We start from the raw sequence: 27,167 nt of genomic DNA on the forward strand, positions 1-27,167 counted from the left end.
GTATGTGACTAAATATGCAGCATTAACATAATTTTGTTAGTAGCAATACGAATATATATTTTAATTAAATAATCATTCTTTTATACCTACAGGCACTAGTGTTTCATACTTGCACAATTATCATTGAAAATTTCTGTCGGTCAGAAAATTCAAACCGAACCATGAATCCACCTTTAACTCCATTTGCTAAGCCTTTACCTCAGAGTCACTAAACAATTGTAACAAGAATGAAGGGAATTAAGAACTAATAAACACACGATTCGGGCATAGACATTAGATAATCCAGAGTGTCCAAACGACAGAAGTTGTGAACGTTGCATAAAAGCTAGTTGACTGACTTAATTTATACTTCCCAGACAGTGCCCATTCTTAAGTATTCTTAAGGGGGCATGATAATTATAATTATATAAGTATTCTTTATATATATATATATATATATATATATATATATATATATATATATACATACATACACTTTATAAATATATTTAATGAAAATAAAAATAATATTTCATGAAAATAAAAATATTTAATGAAAATAAAAATAATGTATAATAAAAAACAAAATAATATATAATAAAAACAATAATATATAATAAAAATAATACTTAATGAAACTAAGACAAGATGAGAATCGTAGTTCAAAGAATTCAAATTAGAATTTTAAATTCGATTTTATTTTCTTTCGAAAACAGGTTCTACATTTTTCTTAATTTAATATCGATATCCATATAAAGTTATGTGTATCTATATAACTAAAAAGATTTTTATGGGTACATAATTTTATAAAATATTTGAATAATACATAATTTTATAGAATATTTGAATAATATATAATTTTATAAAATATTTGAATAATATATACTTTTATAAAATATTGTAATAATATATACTTTTATAAAATATTTGAATAATATATACTTTTATAAAATATTTGAATAATATATACTTTTATAAAATATTTGAATAATATATACTTTTATAAAATATTTGAATAATACATAATTTTATAAAATGTTTGAATAAGATATAATCAAAATAAAAATAATATGACAAAAATACAAATAAAAATAATATTTAATGAAACTAAATATATAATAAAAATAAAAAATATTTAAACTAAAAATGATATGTAATAAAAATAAAATAATAATATATAATAAAAATAATATTTAATAAAAATAAAAACAATATTTAATAAAAATAAAAAATATTTAATGAAAATAAAAATAATATTTCATAAAAATAATATATAATGAAAATAAAAATAATATACAATGAAAATAAAAATAATATTTCATAAAAATAAAAATAATATATAATGAAAATAAAAATATACAATGAAAATAAAATAATATATAATGAAAATAAAAATAATGCTTAATAGAAATAAAAATAATATTTAATGAAAATAAAAATAATATTTAATAAAAACTAAAAATAATATTTAATGAAAATAAAATATTTAATGAAAATAAAATAATATTTAATGAAAATAAAATAATATTTAATGAAAATAAAAATATTTAATGAAAATAAAATATTTAATGAAAATAAAAATATTTCATAAAAATAATATATAATGAAAATAAAAATAATATTTAATGAAAATAAAATATCTAATGAAAATAAAAATATTTAATTATTAATTATTTAAGTATTTTATATACATATATATGCATATATATATATATATATATATATATATATATATATATATATATATATATATATATATACTTTATAAGATATATACAATTAATTTAATTGTTTTCCAATTGGCTAAATTAATTAAACTTGCTGAAAACGCATTTACCTACCTACCTATATATATATATATATATATATATATATATATATATATATATATATATACTAGCCTAGGTGCCCGAGTGTTTAGACGAGTGTGGTGAGCAAAAATAAAGGAAATGGTAGTAGGCAGGATGGCTCAAACCCGGACAGCGAAGAAGGAAAAGAATGAAAAAAAAAGATAGAGAGAGAGGTGGAATTGAATTCGAAAACCTAGGGTAATTAGTCTTCCTTGCTAACCAATAGGTTAATGAAGACCGTGAATTCAATGAGTTGGTAATTAACTTAAGAATCAAAGGAGTCGTCACGAATGCACAGAAATGAACGTTGCTTTAAAACCTGGCCTGGGGCCAGTTAAGCTTCCCACTTTCTGTCTTGGTATTAATTTGCTTCCCCACAAAAGAAAATTAGACATAAGGTCGTTTTTAATGTGGGGGAAGACCAGTTCCCCAAAAAGGGGGCACTCTGGCAGTATCCAAATAAATAGTAATTGTCTCAGTATGAAGGGTTTCACCTACATTGACCGAGGACCAGTTACAGAACAGACACTACCCAGCTCGAAGGCTAGGCTTTTGTGTTTGCATTCGATTAGTTTCACTTTATTTATACAAAAAAGAAAACAAACATTCGAAACGAGGGAATTTTTTAAAACTCGATCAAAAAAAAAAACAAAAAAAACAAAACAAAAAAAAAACAAAAAAAAACAAAAAAAAAACAAAACAAAACAAAAAAAAAAAAAAAAAAAAGAGAGACAATGTCCGTTTACAAATCTGAGATATTACGATCTAGGAAGTATAAGAAAACTTCTCCCGGAATCTAATTGACGCGAGAACCCCCACCCAAAAAGCCTTTTGTAGACATACGCAAATGCTCGCACCCATTTTTTCCTTTATATATACACTAGCGGGGGGTACCCGGCGATGCCCGGGTGTCTTTAGGTAAATCAAAACTCCGGTGGGGGGGGGGGGGGGGTTAAATAAAAAAAAATGTTTTGGTAGGTAAGTATGAGAATCGAACCCGTACCCTTGAGTTGGAAATTAATGTGTGAAAAAAAACCCAGGCAACGTTACCCATTAGGCCACCGTGACATACATACAACATTTCCAGGTTTTAATTTATTTATTAAGCTATAAAAACAGGCGTGTGCAATAAAAGTTAACTCTGCTGCTTCCATTTGACCTAATTAAGATGGTCAAATAGAAGTCACGCAGTTGTCTGTTTTTGTTTTTTTCCCCCCAACAGATGTTAGGGGGAGGGGAACCAGCTCCCAATTGTCCAGATTGAATAACAATTGTCTGATGTACAACATTGATCAAAGATGATTGCTTCTGGACATTTCCCGGCACAATGCCGAGAACATTGTTCATTGTTTGAATTAGTTTCGCTTTTTATACGAAAAAGCCTCATCAACATGCGAGAAGCCAAAATAGCAATAATTTAAGTCAACATAAATAAATCTATACGCTATGCGCCTTTCTATTTCCTAGATATTATTATATAGGACCCATATACACAGTTTTAAGCGATAGTAACAACCCCGGGAGCACGTGCGAAAGAAGCCTTTTGAAGACATACACGAAATGATCATACACATTTTGCCTTTTATATATATAGACTAGCGGGGGGGGGGGGGTACCCGGCATGGCCGGGGTGTTTGCAGGTGTGTGTGTTGGCCAGGTGTTTGGAGGTGTAAAAGGAAAAAAAAAGTTTTAGTAGAAAAATAGACTTGAACCCCGAACCTTTGACATGGAGATGGAAACAAAATGGAAAAAAACCCTGGACCTAACCATCTCGGCCACGAGAGAAGAGGAAAGAAAAGCCTCTTAATTTAATGTTTATAAAATGAAATTAACAGGTGCGAGAATCTTAAGTCACGTGATGTTTGACCTTGAAACATGACGCGGCTGCAAGCCAGTTTTCGCTTTTTTTATACTGAAAAGCTAAAGATACACGGGACGCTCTAAAAATCTGGAAAAAATAATGCGTGAAAGTTGGGCAAATTAAATAGACAAGCGACCCCCGTTCGTAACTCATATATTATCATTTAGACGTGATATAAAAAGTTTTAAGAAGGAATGAGCCAAGTGAAAAGTCCAGCGAAAAAAGCCTTTTACAGACATACACAAAAAGCGAACACACATACATACACACATTTTCGCTTTTATATATATATAGACTAGCGGGGGGGGGTACCTAGCGTTGCCCGGGTGTTTGGAGGTGTGTGTGTGTTGGGGGAGGGGAAGTAGATCAAAACAACCCTGTTTAAAAAAAAAAAAACGTTGCCCGGGTGTTTGGAGGTGTAAAAGAAAGAAAATGGAAACAAAACAAACCTGCGACCTAACCATCTCGACCATGGGAATAGATGAATTGATAAGTGTGTTAGGTTGACGTTTATAAAGCAAAATAAACAGGTGCAAGAACATTAAGTTAGTGATGTTTGACCTGGTTTTGCGCTGGAAGCCAGTTTCTGTTTTTACCTGCTACACGGCGATCAAAAAATATCTCGAAAATAGCTTGTAAAAGTCGGGTAAATTAAAGATAACTGCGACCCAAGTTCCTTAGTCGTAGATATTATTATTTAGACAGCATATAAAAAGTTTTAAGGAGCGAGCCAACCGAGAATCACGTCGAAAAAAGCCTTTTGTAGACATACACAAAAAGCAAACACACATACATACACACATTTTCACTTTTATATATATAGACTAGCAGGGGGTACCCGGCGTTGCCTAGGTGTTTGGAGGTGTGTGTGTTGAGGGGGGGGGTAGATCAAAACATTTTTTAAAAAAAAAACGTTGGTCGGTTGTTTGGAGGTGTAAAAGAAAAAAAGTTTTAGTAGGAAACGCGAAGGTGGAAACGAAATAGAAAAAACCCCTGTGACTTAACCATCTCGGTCATGAGGGGAGAGGAAGTGATAAGTCTCGTAAGTTAATGTTTATAAAGTGAAATTGACAGGTGCGAGAAAGTTAAGTTGTGTGATGTTTGACCTAGTTTTGCGCTGCAAGCCAGTTTCTGTTTTCCCTCGCTCCATCATTCGCTTTTTTTTATATTGAAAAACATAATGAAAAATATCTCGAAAATAGCGCGTAAAAGTCGGGCAAATTAAAGATAACTGCAACTCCCATTCTTAAGTTGGAGGTATTATGATTTAGACAGCATATAAAAGTTTTAAGGAGTGAGCGAGCGAGAAGCCCGGCGAAAAAAGCCTTTGGTGGACATACACAAAAATACACACACACATTTTCATTTTTATATATATAGACTAGCGGGGGTACCCGAAGTTGACTGGGTGTTTAGAGGTGTGTGTGTTAGGGGGTGGGTAAATGAAAACAAAAGAATAAGCGAAGTAATAATCCCTGTTAAAATATTATAAAAAACCAACGAACGTGATGCAAACAAACGATGTTAAAACAAAAACTAAAAAAAGAAAACGCAAACATGATGAAAAAAAAAAAAAAACGATGTTAAAACTTCTTTAAAAAATTCTGAAAAAAAAAAAAAAAACAGCGAACGCAAAAAATAGGTTTGTGTGTTGGCGGGGGTAAATGGAAACTAAAAGTAATAACCCTGTTTAAATATTAAAAAAAAAAAACGAACAAAAACAAAAAAAAAAGTTTTATGACGAAGGTAGGCTCGAACCCAAAGCCTTGAGGTTAATGATGATAATGACATAAAACGACACGGCGAAGGCAGTAACTTTAGAGGAGCCGAAAATAAGTGTTCATACACCCAGGTGGTTTTCTAGGTCAAATCTCATGCCATAGCAGCAGCAGGAGGAGCAGTAGAGAGAAAACGAATTCACAGCGCGAATTTTGTAAGATAAAAGTCGCTGAAATAAAAGACTTTTATGATGTCGTTTCGTAAGTGTTACATATTATGATCTCGATAGCATATAAAAAGTTATGAGAGATAGTAATATCCCCCCCTTCTAAGAATCCTGGTGAAAAAAACCTTTGGCAGACATACACAAAAATGCACACACACACACACACACACACTAACACACATTTTCGATTTTATATATATAGATATATTCACTACTCACCAAGGTCAAAGACACTTAAGGACAAGAGTTAATGAGATCAATAGTCAGTTGAATTATGAAGTGGCAGTATGCCTTGTAAAAACAAATGTAAAAAATTTGATTTTTCATATTAAGATTTTTACTTTACTGTTTAATTTAATAGTTTAAAAGATTCAGTGAAAGAAATAAACTTAAATATTTAGTGATAAGAACTAATAAAACGGTACCAATAAAATCCATATATAAATAATTCAATAGTTTTCAATAATTACTTGACTATAAATGGTATATTCCTCAAATATTTTTGGAAGCAACCCCCATTCTCAACGGCATTCAGCAGCATAAAGAGCAGATACACATTTTTTTTACCTGAGAATGGAAGTTGCTCCCAAAAATATTTGAGGAATATACCATGCACAGTCAGGTAAATAAATTGAATTATTTATTTATCTGTTTACAATGACTGAATAATTCCTGCATTGACAAGCCTTTTATATATAATATGTGGATGATATTTGTTTGCAAGATTACTGTCTAGGAAAAATAACAGTTTAATTTATTGAAATTTATTTATCAAACTTAGGTTAGTGTGGCTTTAGAAATTGTTCTGGCAATTTCACCTGATGAAACTGTCCTTGGATCTGATGACAGTTTGAAAGGACTTTTAACATGAGAAATCACTTTTAAATCATAACAGTCTATTAAATTTTTCTTTTACACCACAAAAATAGCTTGATAAGAAGAGTTTCCGATTGACTAAAAAGTGGGGTATCAATTTAATAGAACGTTTTAATTTAAAAGTGATCCCCCATGTTAAAAGTCATTAAGTAACCGTTTTACAATTTTTTTCCCTGCTAATATGAAAGTTAATGCTGTCATCGATGATAATCTGTAGAAAAAAGTAAGAAAACGTGAAAAGGAATTCATTTTACGGCGGGGGAAGGGGAAGCTCGTTCAGGTCTGGCAATTTTTTCATTAAAAGTTTTAAAATAAAGCTGTGGTGTTGTTTTCTTTAGGGCAACAACTTTATCATTCCACCCTATACAGTCATGGAACACATAACTAAGAATTCAGGCAGTAGTGAAACTGAGATGCCTCTGGAAAGTCTTTAGCATCTTCTACAGAGACCATATCACTAGTGAGGAACTCCGCAAAATATCAAGCAACATGAGAGTCATCTACAAATATCTATGAATCGTAGTAAAGACAGAACTGGGATGCTACAGGCACTTAAAATCGAATGGTACTCTACGATCATTCCTTAAGGAAAGGTGCCGCGATAGGGGGGGGGGGGCAGAAAAAGAATCAAGTATAATGTGGAAGAACTTTGCGATCACCCATAAGTGTCAGAATTGGAGACAGTTGGAACTACGTCCATCACAACAGCACCGTTATAACCCTGGCGCGTTTCAAACTAGTAGAAATAGAAATGTTCAAATATTGATTATGTAACAATTTTTAAATAATTATAATTAAAAAAATAATTAATAATAACCAAAATCACCAATTGAGATATAACATTCACCAAGTATTACAAAGAGAAAACATTTTTTTTTTCAAAGAAAAAAGAAAAAGTATTCAGAACGAATGGGTATTCAGAGGATTTCACTATTTACAAAGTCAGTCCAGAGTATTGACAGGAAATCTCAAGTCAGTTCCAGAAAGTGTCGAAAGAGTTTACAATTTGAAAGTTAGCTTCATTTTTTTTTAAAGTTTTATTTTGCTTTTGAGAAGGCAAAGTTTCTGTATTTTTTTTTTTAACCTTAACTCATTCCTTCTCATGCTTAGTCTGATTTACTGTTTTAGATTTTTTTTATCACAGCTTTCAAATTGTTAACTACTTTGGACAATTATTCAATTGACTTTAGATTCTTGTCAATATTCAGAAAAATGACTTTGTAAGTGCTGAAATTGTGTAGTGTCCATTTCTTAAAAATACCGATAAAGAAAAAGAAAATCCCACACCAAAAAATAATTAGAATTTCAAAATAGAAGATAAAATTTCACAAATTTATTTTTTAAATTTCACAAATTTCTTTTACACAAGAAATTTCACAATAATCTAAAACATTTATTCTCAAATGACATTTACATGTCTTGAAGTGTTTTCTTAATCTTGGTTGTTGGCATTTTCATGTTTCGGCTTTTTTTTTTTTTGCTTTTTTTTTTTTACAAGGTAGTTACCACTTATCAAGGTCTGAAGGCTACTTGAGGATAAGGTTTAATAAATATAAGATGTTAGTTTAGTAATCGTTAATGGTGTAAATTGGGTAGAATTTGGATTATTTAAGGTGACGGCTCAACAAGAAATTGTTTACACTGGACTTGAAAGCTATTGTATACTGAATCCTTCTTCAAATACCCTTTGCCATAGCAGGAATGAGAATCCACATGAGTAGATTAAGTAAAGAGTTCAGTCTGAAATTCCCAGAAAGGTTGCCAACTAAAACAAAGGGCATCTGAAGAAGGCCAAGCAATAAAATGGTCGAAACATTATGAAAATGGCAATGATAAAATCTATATCATTTAATGCATATGATTTAATGTCAATCAATTTTATTATGTAGATTTTAAAAGCCAGATTACACTTATTGAAGAACAAACAATAATTAGTCACATGACAATCATCAGTGTCGATGTAACAAACACTTTTCAGTAATCTAACACACAGCAGGACAATGGGGCTACTCAGTGATGTTACACTAAGAATCTTACTATGTTTCCTTATTTTGGAGATGAGAATTCTGAATTCTTCTCACTACTGTTCACATTTTGAGTATTATTTTCAGGTTTCGATTGATGTAACTTCAGAGCTTCTTCAGGTGTATCTTGTCAAACTCAGAAATCTGCATGGAATTTCAAACGGAACTCTTTATTTAATCGACTGGATGCTCTCGTTCTGTCAAGTCCTAAATAATTTGCAATTGTATTTTTAGAGTCGACTGCACTGAGGATTAAACATTTCAACCTTTCAGAGTGTATAACCAACTACTGAATTTTATCAAATACTATATTGGCTATGTCACAGATTCTTGCAGACAATTCTAACATTGATTTTAGGAGTCTTAAAGATATTTTGTTTTTTAGATGTACAATCTTATTACTGATCACTTTACATGACAATTTATTACTGCATATTATTATTATATATTCATTTATATTTACTATTTATTACTGCATATTATTATTACTATATATTTATATTTGCTATTTATTACTTAATATTATTACTACTATATATTTATATTTGCTATTTATTACTTAATATTCTTACTACTATATATATATATTTATATTTGCTATTTATTACTTAATATTATTACTATATTTGTTTATATTCACTATTGATTACTGCATATTATTATTACTATATATATATTTATATTTGCTATTTATTACTTAATATTATTACTACTATATATTTATATTTGCTATTTATTACTTAATATTATTACTATATTTGTTTATATTCACTATTGATTACTGCATATTATTATTACTATATATTTATTTATATTTGATATTTATTACTTAATATTCTTACTACTATATATTTATATTTGCTATTTATTACTTAATATTATTACTATATTTGTTTATATTCACTATTGATTACTGCATATTATTATTACTATATATATATTTATATTTGCTATTTATTACTTAATATTATTACTATATATTTATTTATATTTGCTATTTATTACTTAATATTATTACTACTATATATTTATATTTGCTATTTATTACTTAATATTATTACTACTATATATTTATTTATATTTGCTATTTATTACTTAATATTACTATATTTGTTTATATTCACTATTTATTACTGCATATTATTATATATTTAATTATTTTTGCTATTTATTACTCCATATTATATATTTATATATGTTATTACATTTGAGACTGCTCTGCCGAAACTGATGACAAAGCCTGCCATACAGCTTTGCGATAGGAACCACAACAATCATCTTAGATATGCAGATGATATCGCCTTAATTGCTGATTCAGAGAAAAACTACAAGGACTGCTGGATATAGTAGCCGAAGAAAGTCTGAATCTGGGGCTGTCAATCAATTGCCAGGTGTTTTCAATGGTCTGCAGTAAGAAGACTCAGATACCTCGTTGTCACTATCAGTCAATGGAACCATGAAACATTAGAAGGAAAGCTTTACGTACTTGGGAAGCATGATTACATCAGATGGTCGATCAGAATCAGACATCCAATGTAGAATAGCTGTTGTGAAGAAAACGTTTATGAATATGAAAGGCATTCTGGGTGTATGAAATCTGAGTCTTGGAATCAAGAAAAGCCTGCTAAAGAGTTATGTCTGGTCAGTTCCGACATACGGATGTGAGTCTTGGACAATCAACAAAGCGATGAATGGATGTTTGAAAGCAACTGAGATGTGGTCCTATTGATGAATGCTTAGCATTTCTTAGACAAAGAGAATGTTAAATGCTGATGTCCGAATATGAAGGAAGGTCGATCACTTGCTGATGCAGACCATCAAGGAAAAGCAGCGCCACTTTGTTGGACACCTATTGCTCAATAAAGAGGACATCGAACGGCATATCTTGGAGAACGAAACTGATGGAAAAAGAGCCAGGGGAAGGTAAAGGATAAGAATATGGGTGTTAGCAATATCATCGGACTCCGAGAACAAGCAATAGATCAAAGCCTATAGCGAACACTAACTATGATTTCATCTATGGCATGAACATGCCATGATATAGGAAGACTTATTACTTCATATTATTACTATATATATTTTACATAGGCATCACAACTTATCAAGGCCAAGAGGCCACTCGAGGATAAGGGTTAAAGTGTGTACAGTAGTAATTCGACAATAGAGTAACTGTTAGTAATGGAGATTCGGTAAATTTGTAAACTTTATTATTTATTACTGCATATTATTACTATATATTATTTATTACTGCATATTATTACTATATATTTATTATTTATTACTGCATATTATCACTATATATTTATTATTTATTACTGCATATTATCACTATATATATATTATTTATTACTGCATATTATCACTATATATATATTATTTATTACTGCATATTATTACTATATATATATTATTTATTACTGCATATTATTACTATATATATATTATTTATTACTGCATATTATCACTATATATTATTTATTACTGCATATTATCACTATATATAATTTATTACTGCATATTATTACTATATATTATTTATTACTGCATATTATCACTATATATATATTATTTATTACTGCATATTATCACTATATATATATTATTTATTACTGCATATTATTACTATATATATATTATTTATTACTGCATATTATTACTATATATATATTATTTATTACTGCATATTATCACTATATATATATTATTTATTACTGCATATTATCACTATATATATATTATTTATTACTGCATATTATTACTATATATATATTATTTATTACTGCATATTATTACTATATATATATTATTTATTACTGCATATTATCACTATATATATATTATTTATTACTGCATATTATTACTATATATATATTATTTATTACTGCATATTATTACTATATATATATTATTTATTACTGCATATTATCACTATATATATATTATTTATTACTGCATATTATTACTATATATATATTATTTATTACTGCATATTATTACTATATATATATTATTTATTACTGCATATTATCACTATATATATATTATTTATTACTGCATATTATTACTATATATATATTATTTATTACTGCATATTATTACTATATATATATTATTTATTACTGCATATTATCACTATATATATATTATTTATTACTGCATATTATCACTATATATATATTATTTATTACTGCATATTATTACTATATATTTATTATTTATTACTGCATATTATCACTATATATTTATTATTTATTACTGCATATTATCACTATATATTATTTATTAGTGCATATTATTACTATATATTTATTATTTATTACTGCATATTATCACTATATATTATTTATTAGTGCATATTATTACTATATATTATTTATTAGTGCATATTATTACTATATATTATTTATTAGTGCATATTATTACTATATATTATTTATTAGTGCATATTATTACTATATATTATTTATTAGTGCATATTATTACTATATATTATTTATTAGTGCATATTATTACTATATATTGATTATTTATTACTGCATATTATCACTATATATTATTTATTACTGCATATTATTACTATATATTATTTATTAGTGCATATTATTACTATATATTATTTATTAGTGCATATTATTACTATATATTATTTATTAGTGCATATTATTACTATATATTATTTATTACTGCATATTATCACTATATATTATTTATTACTGCATATTATCACTATATATTATTTATTACTGCATATTATTACTATATATTATTTATTAGTGCATATTATTACTATATATTATTTATTAGTGCATATTATTACTATATATTATTTATTAGTGCATATTATTACTATATATTATTTATTAGTGCATATTATTACTATATATTATTTATTACTGCATATTATCACTATATATTATTTATTACTGCATATTATCACTATATATATATTATTTATTACTGCATATTATTACTATATATTATTTATTAGTGCATATTATTACTATATATTTATTATTTATTACTGCATATTATCACTATATATATATTATTTATTACTGCATATTATTACTATATATTTATTATTTATTACTGCATATTATCACTATATATTTATTATTTATTACTGCATATTATCACTATATATTATTTATTAGTGCATATTATTACTATATATTATTTATTAGTGCATATTATTACTATATATTATTTATTAGTGCATATTATTACTATATATTGATTATTTATTACTGCATATTATCACTATTATTTATTACTGCATATTATTACTATATATTATTTATTACTGCATATTATTACTATATATTATTTATTAGTGCATATTATTACTATATATTATTTATTAGTGCATATTATTACTATATATTATTTATTACTGCATATTATCACTATATATTATTTATTAGTGCATATTATTACTATATATTATTTATTAGTGCATATTATTACTATATATTATTTATTACTGCATATTATCACTATATATTATTTATTACTGCATATTATTACTATATATTATTTATTAGTGCATATTATTACTATATATTATTTATTAGTGCATATTATTACTATATATTATTTATTAGTGCATATTATTACTATATATTATTTATTAGTGCATATTATTACTATATATTGATTATTTATTACTGCATATTATCACTATATATTATTTATTACTGCATATTATTACTATATATTATTTATTAGTGCATATTATTACTATATATTATTTATTAGTGCATATTATTACTATATATTATTTATTACTGCATATTATTACTATATATTATTTATTAGTGCATATTATTACTATATATTATTTATTACTGCATATTATTACTATATATTATTTATTAGTGCATATTATTACTATATATTATTTATTAGTGCATATTATTACTATATATTATTTATTAGTGCATATTATTACTATATATTGATTATTTATTACTGCATATTATCACTATATATTATTTATTACTGCATATTATTACTATATATTATTTATTAGTGCATATTATTACTATATATTATTTATTAGTGCATATTATTACTATATATTATTTATTAGTGCATATTATTACTATATATTGATTATTTATTACTGCATATTATCACTATATATTATTTATTACTGCATATTATTACTATATATTATTTATTAGTGCATATTATTACTATATATTATTTATTAGTGCATATTATTACTATATATTATTTATTAGTGCATATTATTACTATATATTATTTATTAGTGCATATTATTACTATATATTATTTATTACTGCATATTATCACTATATATTATTTATTAGTGCATATTATTACTATATATTATTTATTAGTGCATATTATTACTATATATTATTTATTACTGCATATTATCACTATATATTATTTATTACTGCATATTATCACTATATATATATTATTTATTACTGCATATTATTACTATATATTATTTATTAGTGCATATTATTACTATATATTTATTATTTATTACTGCATATTATCACTATATATATATTATTTATTACTGCATATTATTACTATATATTTATTATTTATTACTGCATATTATCACTATATATTTATTATTTATTACTGCATATTATCACTATATATTTATTATTTATTACTGCATATTATCACTATATATTATTTATTAGTGCATATTATTACTATATATTATTTATTAGTGCATATTATTACTATATATTATTTATTAGTACATATTATTACTATATATTGATTATTTATTACTGCATATTATCACTATATATTATTTATTACTGCATATTATTACTATATATTATTTATTAGTGCATATTATTACTATATATTATTTATTAGTGCATATTATTACTATATATTATTTATTAGTGCATATTATTACTATATATTATTTATTACTGCATATTATCACTATATATTATTTATTAGTGCATATTATTACTATATATTATTTATTAGTGCATATTATTACTATATATTATTTATTACTGCATATTATCACTATATATTATTTATTACTGCATATTATTACTATATATTATTTATTAGTGCATATTATTACTATATATTATTTATTAGTGCATATTATTACTATATATTATTTATTAGTGCATATTATTACTATATATTATTTATTAGTGCATATTATTACTATATATTGATTATTTATTACTGCATATTATCACTATATATTATTTATTACTGCATATTATTACTATATATTATTTATTAGTGCATATTATTACTATATATTATTTATTAGTGCATATTATTACTATATATTATTTATTACTGCATATTATTACTATATATTATTTATTAGTGCATATTATTACTATATATTATTTATTACTGCATATTATTACTATATATTATTTATTAGTGCATATTATTACTATATATTATTTATTAGTGCATATTATTACTATATATTATTTATTAGTGCATATTATTACTATATATTGATTATTTATTACTGCATATTATCACTATATATTATTTATTACTGCATATTATTACTATATATTATTTATTAGTGCATATTATTACTATATATTATTTATTAGTGCATATTATTACTATATATTATTTATTAGTGCATATTATTACTATATATTGATTATTTATTACTGCATATTATCACTATATATTATTTATTACTGCATATTATTACTATATATTATTTATTAGTGCATATTATTACTATATATTATTTATTAGTGCATATTATTACTATATATTATTTATTAGTGCATATTATTACTATATATTATTTATTAGTGCATATTATTACTATATATTATTTATTACTGCATATTATCACTATATATTATTTATTAGTGCATATTATTACTATATATTATTTATTAGTGCATATTATTACTATATATTATTTATTACTGCATATTATCACTATATATTATTTATTAGTGCATATTATTACTATATATTATTTATTAGTGCATATTATTACTATATATTATTTATTAGTGCATATTATTACTATATATTGATTATTTATTACTGCATATTATCACTATATATTATTTATTACTGCATATTATTACTATATATTATTTATTAGTGCATATTATTACTATATATTATTTATTAGTGCATATTATTACTATATATTATTTATTACTGCATATTATTACTATATATTATTTATTAGTGCATATTATTACTATATATTATTTATTAGTGCATATTATTACTATATATTATTTATTACTGCATATTATTACTATATATTATTTATTAGTGCATATTATTACTATATATTATTTATTAGTGCATATTATTACTATATATTATTTATTAGTGCATATTATTACTATATATTATTTATTAGTGCATATTATTACTATATATTATTTATTACTGCATATTATTACTATATATTTATTTATGTTGTTTGAAAGCTTGTCAATGCAGGAATTACTCAGTCATTGTAACCAATAAATAAACAATGATAAATAATTCAATAGTTTTCAATAAATATTCATTCATTTACCTGACTGTAGATGGTATATTCCTCAAATATTTTCGGGAGCAACCCCAATTCTAAGAGGTAGAAATGTATATCCGCTCTTTACATTGCCGCTTTCAAAAGCCCCCCCCCCCCCGCCACCTTAAAACACACCTTTTACAAATAATCTATTAGGTAGGAGAGTAATTTACCTTTCATTTGGTAACATACATTTGCTTTTTCAAAACTTATTTCTATTAGTTATAATAACAAATACCAGTATCTCATTCTTATTTTTGTGAGGCATATAATGCAAATTTTTTAATTTGACAAATTTCTAAAAGATTTTCCTTTATGTATTTTATCCAAGATTTTCATTTATATTTTTCACTTGCGCCCAAAGTGAAAAAATACAATAAAATATTAATCTGTCAGCTAGGTTTCAACCGCTGTCCCGTAGACGAAATGTTGCATCCCTCTGCCGGTTTTACAAGTATTTTAATGGTAGATGCTCAGACGAACTACAAGTCCTTGTACCCCTTTGATAGGACTGCTAGACTTTGGAATTCCCTTCCGGATTCCTGTTTCCCCAACTGAACTGACATGCAGAAGTTCAAGTGTAATGTAAACAGACATCTTACTGCTCAACTCCCTACATAGTACCCCTACAAATTATGTCCCAGATAGTAGCCCCTTACGTCAAAGTGGCACTGTACCTTGTTTGAGGTGAAAATGCAATTAAAAAATATTTTTTTTTTAATTTTCAGAAATTCATGACCAGACAAGTGTGAAGCACCTACGTAATTGAAAAAACTTGTCTTGTCCAGAGCATTTAAAATTTTTTTAATAACTTCCTGAGAGATGGCACGGAGATGTTTAGTAAGTAGGTGTGAAAAGGTTTACTCAGGATATAGACAAATGAACTCAAGAATGTTTACTTTGTTAACCATAGTTGACCAATGAAAAATATAAATTAGACCAGAGAGTCAATGCTAAATCTGAGGATGGGATTTATAATCTATAGTTCTGTGGCCCTTAGTTTCATGCTGTAAATGAACAACTGCTAACAAATAAATACCTCAGCATTTGTTTAATTTTTTTTTTTTTTTGTCAAGAAAAAAATTAAAAGAATCGTTTTTGGAATTGGAAATTAGGCTGAAATTGTCCAGAATCTGATACCACAAAAGTTCTGATTTTCCGATTCCTCCTGATTAATCATCTCAACACTATATATATATATATATATATATATATATATATATATATATATATATATATACACACACACACACACAGAGAGGGGGAGAGAGAGAGAGAGAGAGAGAGAGAGTTAAAAGAAAAAAGAAATCCAATACAGACTTAGCCTAATCTCATTATAAACTTATTTTGACCCACTATGGGTCTTCTAAAATGGGGAGAGTTAGTCAGGTTCGCATCTGACTTAAAAAGTGAGAAATTTATGAGATTCAGCTAAGTTTGTGCTGTGTTTTTCTTTTAATTCCTACAAAAATTGCTTAATCCTTTTCAGATTCATATATGATTAGATCGAGTAGATGTTCACATCAGTCAGGGATACATTTTTGACAATCAGTCCGCCAGTGGCTTTGTAGTTGTTGCTGGGGTATGGTTCTGTTTATTTCTAGGTGATCCATCCTCCTAGGCTTTACCTTCTCTCTTAAAAGGGGGTTAGTTTATTTCTGCCTATCCTAGAGACCTTATTTTTCAAAACTACACTTTACCTTTTATTTCTGAATTTTTGAGATGAGGATTGGTTATCCGTATTATTTGGATTCATTGGACTACCGTTTTCATTTTGAGTGTCATTTTTCACAATGTTTTGGCAGATGTAACCTTCGACCTTCTTCAAATGTATCTTGTCAAACTCAGAAAACATTTCTGACTTCGACAAGATAGACCTGAAGAAGGTCGAAGGTTACATTGACTGAAACGTAGTGAAAATGACATTCAAGATGAGAACGGTAGTCCGATGAATCCAAATAATACAAAAACTTGACCTTGTGTCTAACTTTCTAGAGAGGAGGTAAATATAATAGATAACCCCAGAGAAAATATTTGAGCAGAAGTAGCAAATCTACGCTTACCGCATGCTTATATCTTAGTTCATCTAGAAAAGAAAAGAGGAGGAAAATATTCATTTCATTAAAATTGCTGTGAGATGCAGATCATATATATATATATTATATGTAAATGGAAAGTAAAAACAAAATTTCCTTTTAAATATATTTAATCAGCTCTTGACATTAACATTACCATTGAATCTAATTGCTAATTGAATTTAAATGTGTTGCTTAAAAAAAGAAAAACACCAAACAAACGGAAAGTATAAATAAAAGTTTGTTTTTAAATAGATTCATATATGTTCAAGTATATTGATCACGCAAACGAAAAAAATACTTTTTTCAAAAGCACTCAATATGCAAGTAGAGTTTTTATAAATGAAATTATAAGGAGTTTACATAGGTCACCAACATTTCAACATTGGAAGTCTATATGATGACGTTAATGTCGAAACATTGGTCGATCCACATAGATTCCTTATATTGGTTTTATATATATATATATATATATATATATATATTCTTTATTTGTTTTTACATAAGCAATAATATGTTGCTACACTGTCATGAGCATGTTTCGGTAAACTAGTTATCAGTAACTAGAGACCTCTTCAGGCGATACAGCTTATACAACTATATATAACTACTTCATTTAATCACATTAATTTATACTTTCATAAATTAATTTATGTGTAAACTTTAAGTATTTACTTCGACAGTGCTCAATACGTAGGTAGAGCTAGGTAGTAAGTTATCAAATATATATGGCGATTAAGCTCCACAGAATATTCCGCATTTCATCCACGCTAAGATTCATCAGGCTTATGCCTGGCATAAGCCTGATGAATCCTAGCGTGGATGAAACGCGGAATATTCTGTGTAGCTTAATCGCCATATATTAGTAGAGAAACCTGACTTTGCCACCCATGATTGAAAAAGGAGCACATGATAGAAAATGTTCTACACCTTCCAATACTTTTATTACCAATGAAATCAATGAAACTACCCATCAAATTGATTGATTGCCTGCTTTAGTTGAGGACCTATCGTGCTACACTAGGAGGAAGCTTCACGTGTCTCCCAGCAATTGTAATGTAGATAACGTACAGTTCGGTTTATAAAATTATTTTGATATAATGGCTTGAAATTAAAGTTTAAAATGCAAGAGTCAAGTATCATGGTTCAATTGTACTTTAAATAGAAATATTCATTTCGAACGTACTCCATCTTATCAAAGAACCTGCTGTTGATTTTATACACTGAGCCATTCCGCTTGTGTGGTGATGAAACTTCTGAAATGTACTTGTGATGTTAACTTTGGTCAAAATCGGACTGTTCCTTTTTTAATCTGACTTTTTCACTTATAGATTTTCGATACTTACCTGAGGCACTGACACAAAATCTATCTAAGAACACTCTCAAACACAAAGTACATTTGTGTGAAATTTCCAAAAACGTTGGCCCAGCCATTTTAGAGTCCATAGGAAATGAACTCACATGCACACACACACACACACAGTGCCATTTATATGCAGAGATATAAACATTGTCGCGTTGCATAAATTTGGCATGAGAATTGTGTTTATTTGTTTTTCTTTTTTCTTTTATGGTTTAAACAAGCAACATTTCTTGACAAATCTCTTCTTGAAAAGAAAATTAAAAAGTGTGACCTACGTTTAAGCTTGTTAACATATCTGTTTCAATTGTATACATCATTTCAAATGAACATGTTTTTTTTAAACGAAGCTGTTTGTTAAAGATTATCAAGATTACGTTGAGACAAGCAACACATACACATATGAGAAATGTGAACACAATTTTTTTTAGCATAAAGATTATTAAGAGATAAAAAAAAAAAAAATAGCCAACATCTGTTTCCATTGTAGCCTTTGAAATTCAAAAGTAATTTTGCCACTTTTCACCTATCTTAGCAACAGAATTGATTCTCAGAGGCAAAGTAGCATAACTATATGATGACGATGTCTATCCACTGCATGGAAAGTCTTCAGGCAGCTGTCAAGAATATTACAAAATGCAGAGATTCCATGAAATATGAGAGAAGCAATGTACAACATATACGTTTAGCCTGTAATCTGGTATGACCGGGAAATGTTGTTGATGACAAAATGTCAAAGCGACAATTCTAATTGGATGGAGAAAATTCCCAGTTTTTCTTAAAAGACCTGTATGAGAAATTATTGCGGTTGCGTGTTGACATCTTGGTTGCTTGCCGTTAACCATCTGAAATGCTTCAAAGCGTGTTTCACATTGATGTCAATAATCCAAAGTCGCATGTCAGGCTGCTTGGGACATGGAGGGGATCAGTTGATGATGACCTGATACTGGTAGATGGCACAAACAAAATGGTAGCAGACAGTAGAAGTTGGGAGTCAGTCATGAAAAATGTAACCCCAGCATGGGACAAGAAGACAAAAAATGAAAACAGTAATACAACTGGTAATTTAATTAGAAAATAAGGTTTTTGTCCAGAATTCTCCCTATAATAAAAAAAATAACAAAGATAAAGAAAAATTTGTATAATGTATGTACCCACAACAAAACGACATATTCAAAAAATTATGTAAATTAAGTACTTTTATTTTTAAATAAAAAAATCAAATTTCATGAATAACATAAGAGCGGCTGTCTTGTACACCATTTTGAAAACTAAAAAAAAAAAAAAAAAAACCAAAACAAAGGGAGATAATTCAATAATAATTCGAACTTGTGAGATTAATGTTGTAATAACAACAAATTAACATTAATTGCATAAAAATGATTTTCTTTATAAAAATAAAACTAATGGATCAATTTATGTCATTTTTAGAATAGATTTTTGTTTCATCACAGGTGCATACATCATACAGATTTTTTTTTTTTTTTTTGTTTTAATATAGAGGGGATTCTGAACCAGAACCGTAAGTAATTTTTGACTTGAATTAAAATTTAAACAAAAAAAATATTAACGTGTTTTATATTATGATTCATTTGTGCGCTTAAGTAACAGAAAATTGTTAAAGAAATGGATAAAAGAAGTGTAAGTTCAATTGACATGTTTAGGGGAAAGTATGGTGATATATGAAACTAGCTGTACCCTGCCACGCATTGTTGTGGCTCAAATTGGCGCAATGGAAAAAGTTCCAAAATGAGAAAATGCATGTAGCTTATAGGTTTAATTTCACATTTCGTATGGGTACACAGTTTTTGTTTTTCCATTTTCTTAGCTGATGTAGAGATTTGCTGGTTTGTCCATGTGAAAAAAAAACAGTCCAATTTTCAGTTGCAGTATATGCGGAGGCATCCCTGGCAAATCTAGCTGTTGGATAATTAACCACTTTATCTGCTGCCACAACAGTGTCGAAGGATGTGTATATGACTACCTCACTTGGAATTTTACGTTGAATAATAGCGTTAAGTTCAAGGACGTCTTTGTATTGAGCTGCAAGAATAGCTCGTTTACTCAATCAAGTGGAAGTCATATAATCAATTTGAATATCCGAAAAAACCTTTTTAACCAATTCTTCTTTTGATGTTTATTTTGAGGAAAATAGCAAGCGAATCACAAACCGCAAATTGACAACAATAAATTCCAATAATATAATTTAAAAGTAGTATTATGCATTTAATAAAACACAATCAAATAAAAAACATAAAATAAAAACTGAAATTAATAGAATTAAAATTTGCAGTTATTAAAATAAAATAAATATCGCAAATTCACAACTTATCTGCTAAAAGTGCCCACCTTCAATGCATAATTATTAAGGATCGTCTTAGCTTGATACAGCTGTGCGTTCAACAAGATTTTTTTTTAAATGTTGTAAAATGCCATTGTTTGGCAGTTGTACTATTTAAGGAATACGAGGTGTTTTTGCTATATTTTAAATTAACTTACAAGATAAAGTAAGAATATTCTTGGATCAGAAAAACTATGATAAATTTAATAAAACACAATCAAATAAAATCAAAAAATCAAAAACTGAAATCAATATAATTAATATTAACATTTGCATATAATAAAAAAGAAAATAAATAATCGCAAATTCACAACTTATCTGCTAAAAGTGTCCATCTTCAATGACCTTATGCTTATGACTTAACAGATTGTTCACGAACCCACCCGTATGCCTGATACTGACAGTTAGTATGCAAGTCTCCTAGACCTTTTTCTCACAACTTACCCTGAGCTATGTTCATCCTCCATTCTGTCACCATTGAGATCTGCTGACCACTAGGTTGTATCAGTTAAGATAAAAACAAAATGTACTAAGTCCTTAGATGTACTGCTCCATCATACAGTATATCGTTACTCTATGGCTAAGTGGGGCAGATTCCATACATTTATATCAGATCTACCTCTGTGTTTCATATTTAAAAAAAAAATGTCCTTTATAGTATCAGACCTGACGGAATAGTTAATTTTTTGTGTCATATCCTCCAAAAAATTCCAGCAAAAAAAGCCAGCCATAGTTCTTTCCGGAATATGCTGCTGTAATTACGCATAAAAAAATCACTTTTTCCATTGCTTCCAACATAAGATATATTGAGATTAAAGCCGCTTTCAGAACTGCCAGAAACCACTGTAAAAGAGTAATAAAGAATGCAAGAGAGTTGTATGCTCAGTCCATTAAGTTCAAAGTAGCTGAGCAGCAGCTTGGTTCCCACCAGTTTTAGCAAATAGAAAACAAGGTCCTGAATAGAAGTGTGTGTTTTATCCCAACCATCATCAATGGACCTGGGGTAATCTTATGAGCATCGGACAAAGCCAAACTGCAAAGAACATTGCAGCTAATTCTACCTTTTGTGACCAAGGTCACCAATCCCCCGTATTTCCTCCTATATCTAAAAACATGCTATGTGACACAAATATCTGTGCGTAATGTTGCCAAGCTAATCAAAAACCTTCTTGATTTCAGTAAAGCAACTGGCCCTGATAGCATTCCAATTATAATGCTAAAAAAGCTTCAATGAGAACTAGCTCCCATTCTTACAAAGCTGTTTAAACATTGTCTTAAGAAGAATTGCTTCCCAACACCCTGGAAAACCTTATCAGTATGCCCCGTATTTAAAAATTCAGGTGATCGCTCATCTTCCTCTCAGTACATACCAATAAATCTCCTGTGCATCATGAGTAAGTTGCTAGAATCTGTGTTAAATAGAGAAGTAGTCAACCACCTAAACAAAAATAACCTTCTCAGTGACATGCAATATGGTTTCTGTTCTACTAGATCTTCAGCAGATTTGCTAACAATTATATCTCATAGGATTAGCGAATCTCTCGACGGAGGCTTCCTTTCTAGGGCAATTGCTCTTTACATATCAAAGACCTTTGATAGGGTATGGCATAAAGGTCTACTCCACAAGATCAGCTACAATATAGAGCTGGAAATGTTTTCTCAATTATTAAATCATTTCTCTGATAGGTTCATAAGAGTAATGGTTGATGGGCAGAAAGAAGCTCACAGTATTATTGATGGAGTCCCTCAGGGGTCCATCGTGGGCCCAACTCTCTGATGTACATAAATGATCTCCCAAATCACATCCTAAGATCATTCGTAGACATTTATGCTGAGAACATTACCATCTATGGCAACACTTTAAAGGCTGTAAATGACCAAGTTCTATCGGATTCTCTCTTCTCTGATCTTGATCACATGGTACAATGGGGAAAGAGATAGGTGGTTAATTTTAATGTATCTAAAACCGAGCTTCTATCTTTCCATCATCAATGCTCTGACCCCTGTCTGGCATCAATTGAAATGAATGACTCTCGTCTTGGGGAGGCTCCATGTTTTAACAAGCTTCTGGGTTTGACCTTTACTCCTAATCTGAAATCGAACATGTACATCAAATCTGTTGCCAAGGTTACTGGAAAAATAGTGGGATCATTTTACCACTCCAGTAGATCTATCACTGCTGATGCAATTCTGTACCTGTTTAAGAGCCAAGTACGTCCAAGGATGGAGTACTGTTGCCACATCTGGGCAGAAGCTGCTAGAAGCAGCTTATCCTGCCTTGACAGAGTTCAAAATACTCTTCGCAGCCTAGTGGAGGATGCCCTTTTCTCTTTCCTACAGCCTATCTCTGCTTTATCATTATTTTTATGGCAAATGCTGATCTGAGCTCTAATCTATGCCCCCCCCACACCAAACTTTCATGAAAAACACTCGTCTAGCTGAAGCTACTATCAATAATTTCCTCCCACTCTTTATCTGTGCTCATACCTAAATGTAGATTTCATGAACAAAGCTTCTTTCTTAGAACTGCACACCTGTGGAACTCCCTTCCATTTCCTTCTTTCCAGCTGACTACCAGTCCAATGTAAACCAGTTCTTGACGAGCCGTTCCCTTAAGTAATCCAATTTACCAAATTTCCATTACTAACAATTACTACAATATTGCCCCATTGACTATTATACACTCATTAACCCTTATCCTCGAGTGGCCTACAAGCCTTGATAAGTGGTGACTCCTTTGTAAAAAAAAAAAAAAAAAAAAAAAAAGTTGTGATTCCAATGATAGAAAAATATATACTCAAAGGAGTGGAACCACCAACATTTCTTATTTTTCATACTTTGTTTATTATTTAATATTTTCATTATTTTTCAATTATTATTATCAGTCTGGTATGTTTACATGTTTATAACATGTTTCAAGTATTTTTTGCTTTCTTCAGATATTATTTTGTGAAAAACGTTGGTTTTGGGAAATTTGTGAGAGTCATTGTCTCACTGAAGAAAAAAAATGTGCTTTTGAAAAAAAAAAAAAAAAAAAAATGGTCTGATCCAATTCGTGTTCAACTTTGTGTCAGCAGTTAGGTCACATTAAGTCTATTTGATGGAAGTTGAAGATTCTAGACGAATCAGACAAGATCTATTAGAGTGATTTAATTTTAATTTTTTTATGATACTTTTCCTTTTCTGTGGGTGTGTGTGTTTCAATGTGCATTCTGCATTCCGTTTGTATGTGTTATATTGAGGTCTGTCTAATGCTCTAGCAGTGACTCATAAATTCCTCAAAACCAATATTTTTCACAAAATATCCGACGAGAGCAAAAACTACTCCAAACACATTATAAACATTTATACACCAGACTTATAATAATTGAAAAATAATAAACAAAGTATAAAAAATAATAAATGTTGGTGGCTTCACTCCTTTGAATATATATATATAAACCCAAATGACTGCAAATAACAAAAGGATAACATAAAAAAACACAATTGTACACATAAGTATATATAAAACGTACATACGTACACATACACAAAGACAGAAATAAATAAAGAAAAGAAAAAAGAGCACACGATAGAAACTTTGATAGGAAAGCCGACAAAGCCCAGACTAAAGAATGCAAGCAGATTGATTTTTCAAAAAATAAAGAAGTTTCATGTTTGATAAAGTAAGCAAGACAGAGATTGAGACATCTAGACTCACCACTTGAAGGAGGAGGAGGAAGAGGAGGATGAGGAGGTTGGTAACTGGTGTGCATTACATCAGGTTTAGTAGCCTGTAGGTAATAGGATAAACAAGTGATAGTGCCAATAAGTATTAGTAGTCACTACACGATTTACACGAAACTATCAGCTTGAAACACAAAGAAAATAGAGAAACTGATGATTATATCTTTATTTGCAGTTTTATTTCTTTTCTTTTTTATGTGAAATAGACTTCATTCAATTCATACATTTAAATTATTGTACTAGACAAACGTAAGATCTAAAAAACGTTTTTCCCAGCTGTTGTGCAGGCTTTATCAAGAGAGAAAACTCTAAAAATAGCACATGATAAGAAGATATCTTTTTGGGGGAATATATATAGTGATAGTGTATAATAAATTTAAATTTTTGTAGACAGGAAGATATGCAAATATCTATCATGTGTGTGTGTGTGTGTGCGCATATATATATATATATATATATATATATATATTGTAGATTACTGTTTTATAACTAAAATAAAAATAATAAATAAATAAAATAGTATTTGTTTACGTCCAAAGAAAATATGGGCGATTTTCTAAGAAAAAAGATCTTCAAGGTGAAGACGCTAATTAACCATATTATCGTTAAAAAAAAAAATCAACAAGAAATCCTTCGCCATATATATTTTATTAATCACTAACTAGCTCTACCTACGTATTGAGCACTTTTGAAGTAAATACTTAAAGTTTACGCATAAATCTATACTTTCGTGAGTAAATGAAGTAGTTATATATATATATATATATATATAATCGTTGTATCGATTGGTTTCCTATATGTAAATCCAATGAAACTCGTGTGATTATTAAAGAGTGCTCAATGCAAGGCAGAGCTGGTATATAGTTTGTTTATTATACAAACATTATTGGTTACATATGTGCATACCGCTCACTACAAAAAAAATAAATAATCCTACTTTTCATATTGACAAAGTATACAACTCAATTTTCTCCAGAATGTAGACCGTACCCAAATATCTTATAAAAACCAATGTAATATTGACACCCGTTCCAATATTAATTCTTTCTTGGTCTGATAAAATGTTGTCCCTGAATTGGGACTCCACTGAAACATGTATGCACATATGTAATCAATAATGTTTGTATAATAAGCAGACTATATATACTGTCAACACGACGGCTCTAGGTTCAATCCTTGGTTTGGGAGAGGTGCTAGTTTAGCGGCAAGTATTTCACGCTCAGACATGCTTTCGATGGTATCCATAGTCTGCCAAAAGCTGAAGGGCCCTGTTTTATATATATATATATATATATATATATATATATATATATATATATATATAACAGGGTCGTTTAGCTCGCTATTTGTTTGCTTACAAACAGGCGGTTTGAACACTGTATAAGTGGTGGACGGATGTTTGTTTAAATAGAGATTCGGACAGGTTATTTGTGGGCATCACTTCCGTGGTCGAGTGGGAGAACTGCCGACTGTCAACATGACAGTTCTAGGTTCAATCCTTGGTTTGGGAGAGGTGCTAGTCTAGCGGCACTAATGAGTTGTGATACAACGAAACAGGACTGTATGATGTTGATGACTACAAAT

General features: G+C 28.3%; 1 protein-coding gene across 4 annotated transcripts in view; it reads right to left on the minus strand.

Moving 5' to 3' along the window:
- Positions 1-27,167, minus strand: part of LOC145246667 (golgin-45-like) — a 101,685-nt gene that overhangs the window by 13,078 nt on the left and 61,440 nt on the right. Inside the window, exons 8-9 of one of the 4 annotated variants that reach the window (XM_080108377.1) lie at positions 25,558-25,630; positions 18,145-18,167 (exon numbers count right to left, since the gene is read on the minus strand). The exons of 1 other annotated variant lie outside the window; for it this stretch is intronic. In XM_080108377.1, the coding sequence (XP_079964503.1) occupies positions 18,145-18,167; positions 25,558-25,630 (96 nt within the window). The remainder of the gene's footprint in view (positions 1-18,144; positions 18,168-25,557; positions 25,631-27,167) is intronic. 2 more of the 4 variants (XM_080108380.1, XM_080108379.1) reach the window with 2 other exon arrangements.

Source organism: Euprymna scolopes, chromosome 24, assembly GCF_053919585.1.
Source record: "Euprymna scolopes isolate OS-2025 chromosome 24, ASM5391958v1, whole genome shotgun sequence".
Lineage (NCBI taxonomy): Eukaryota > Metazoa > Mollusca > Cephalopoda > Sepiida > Sepiolidae > Euprymna > Euprymna scolopes.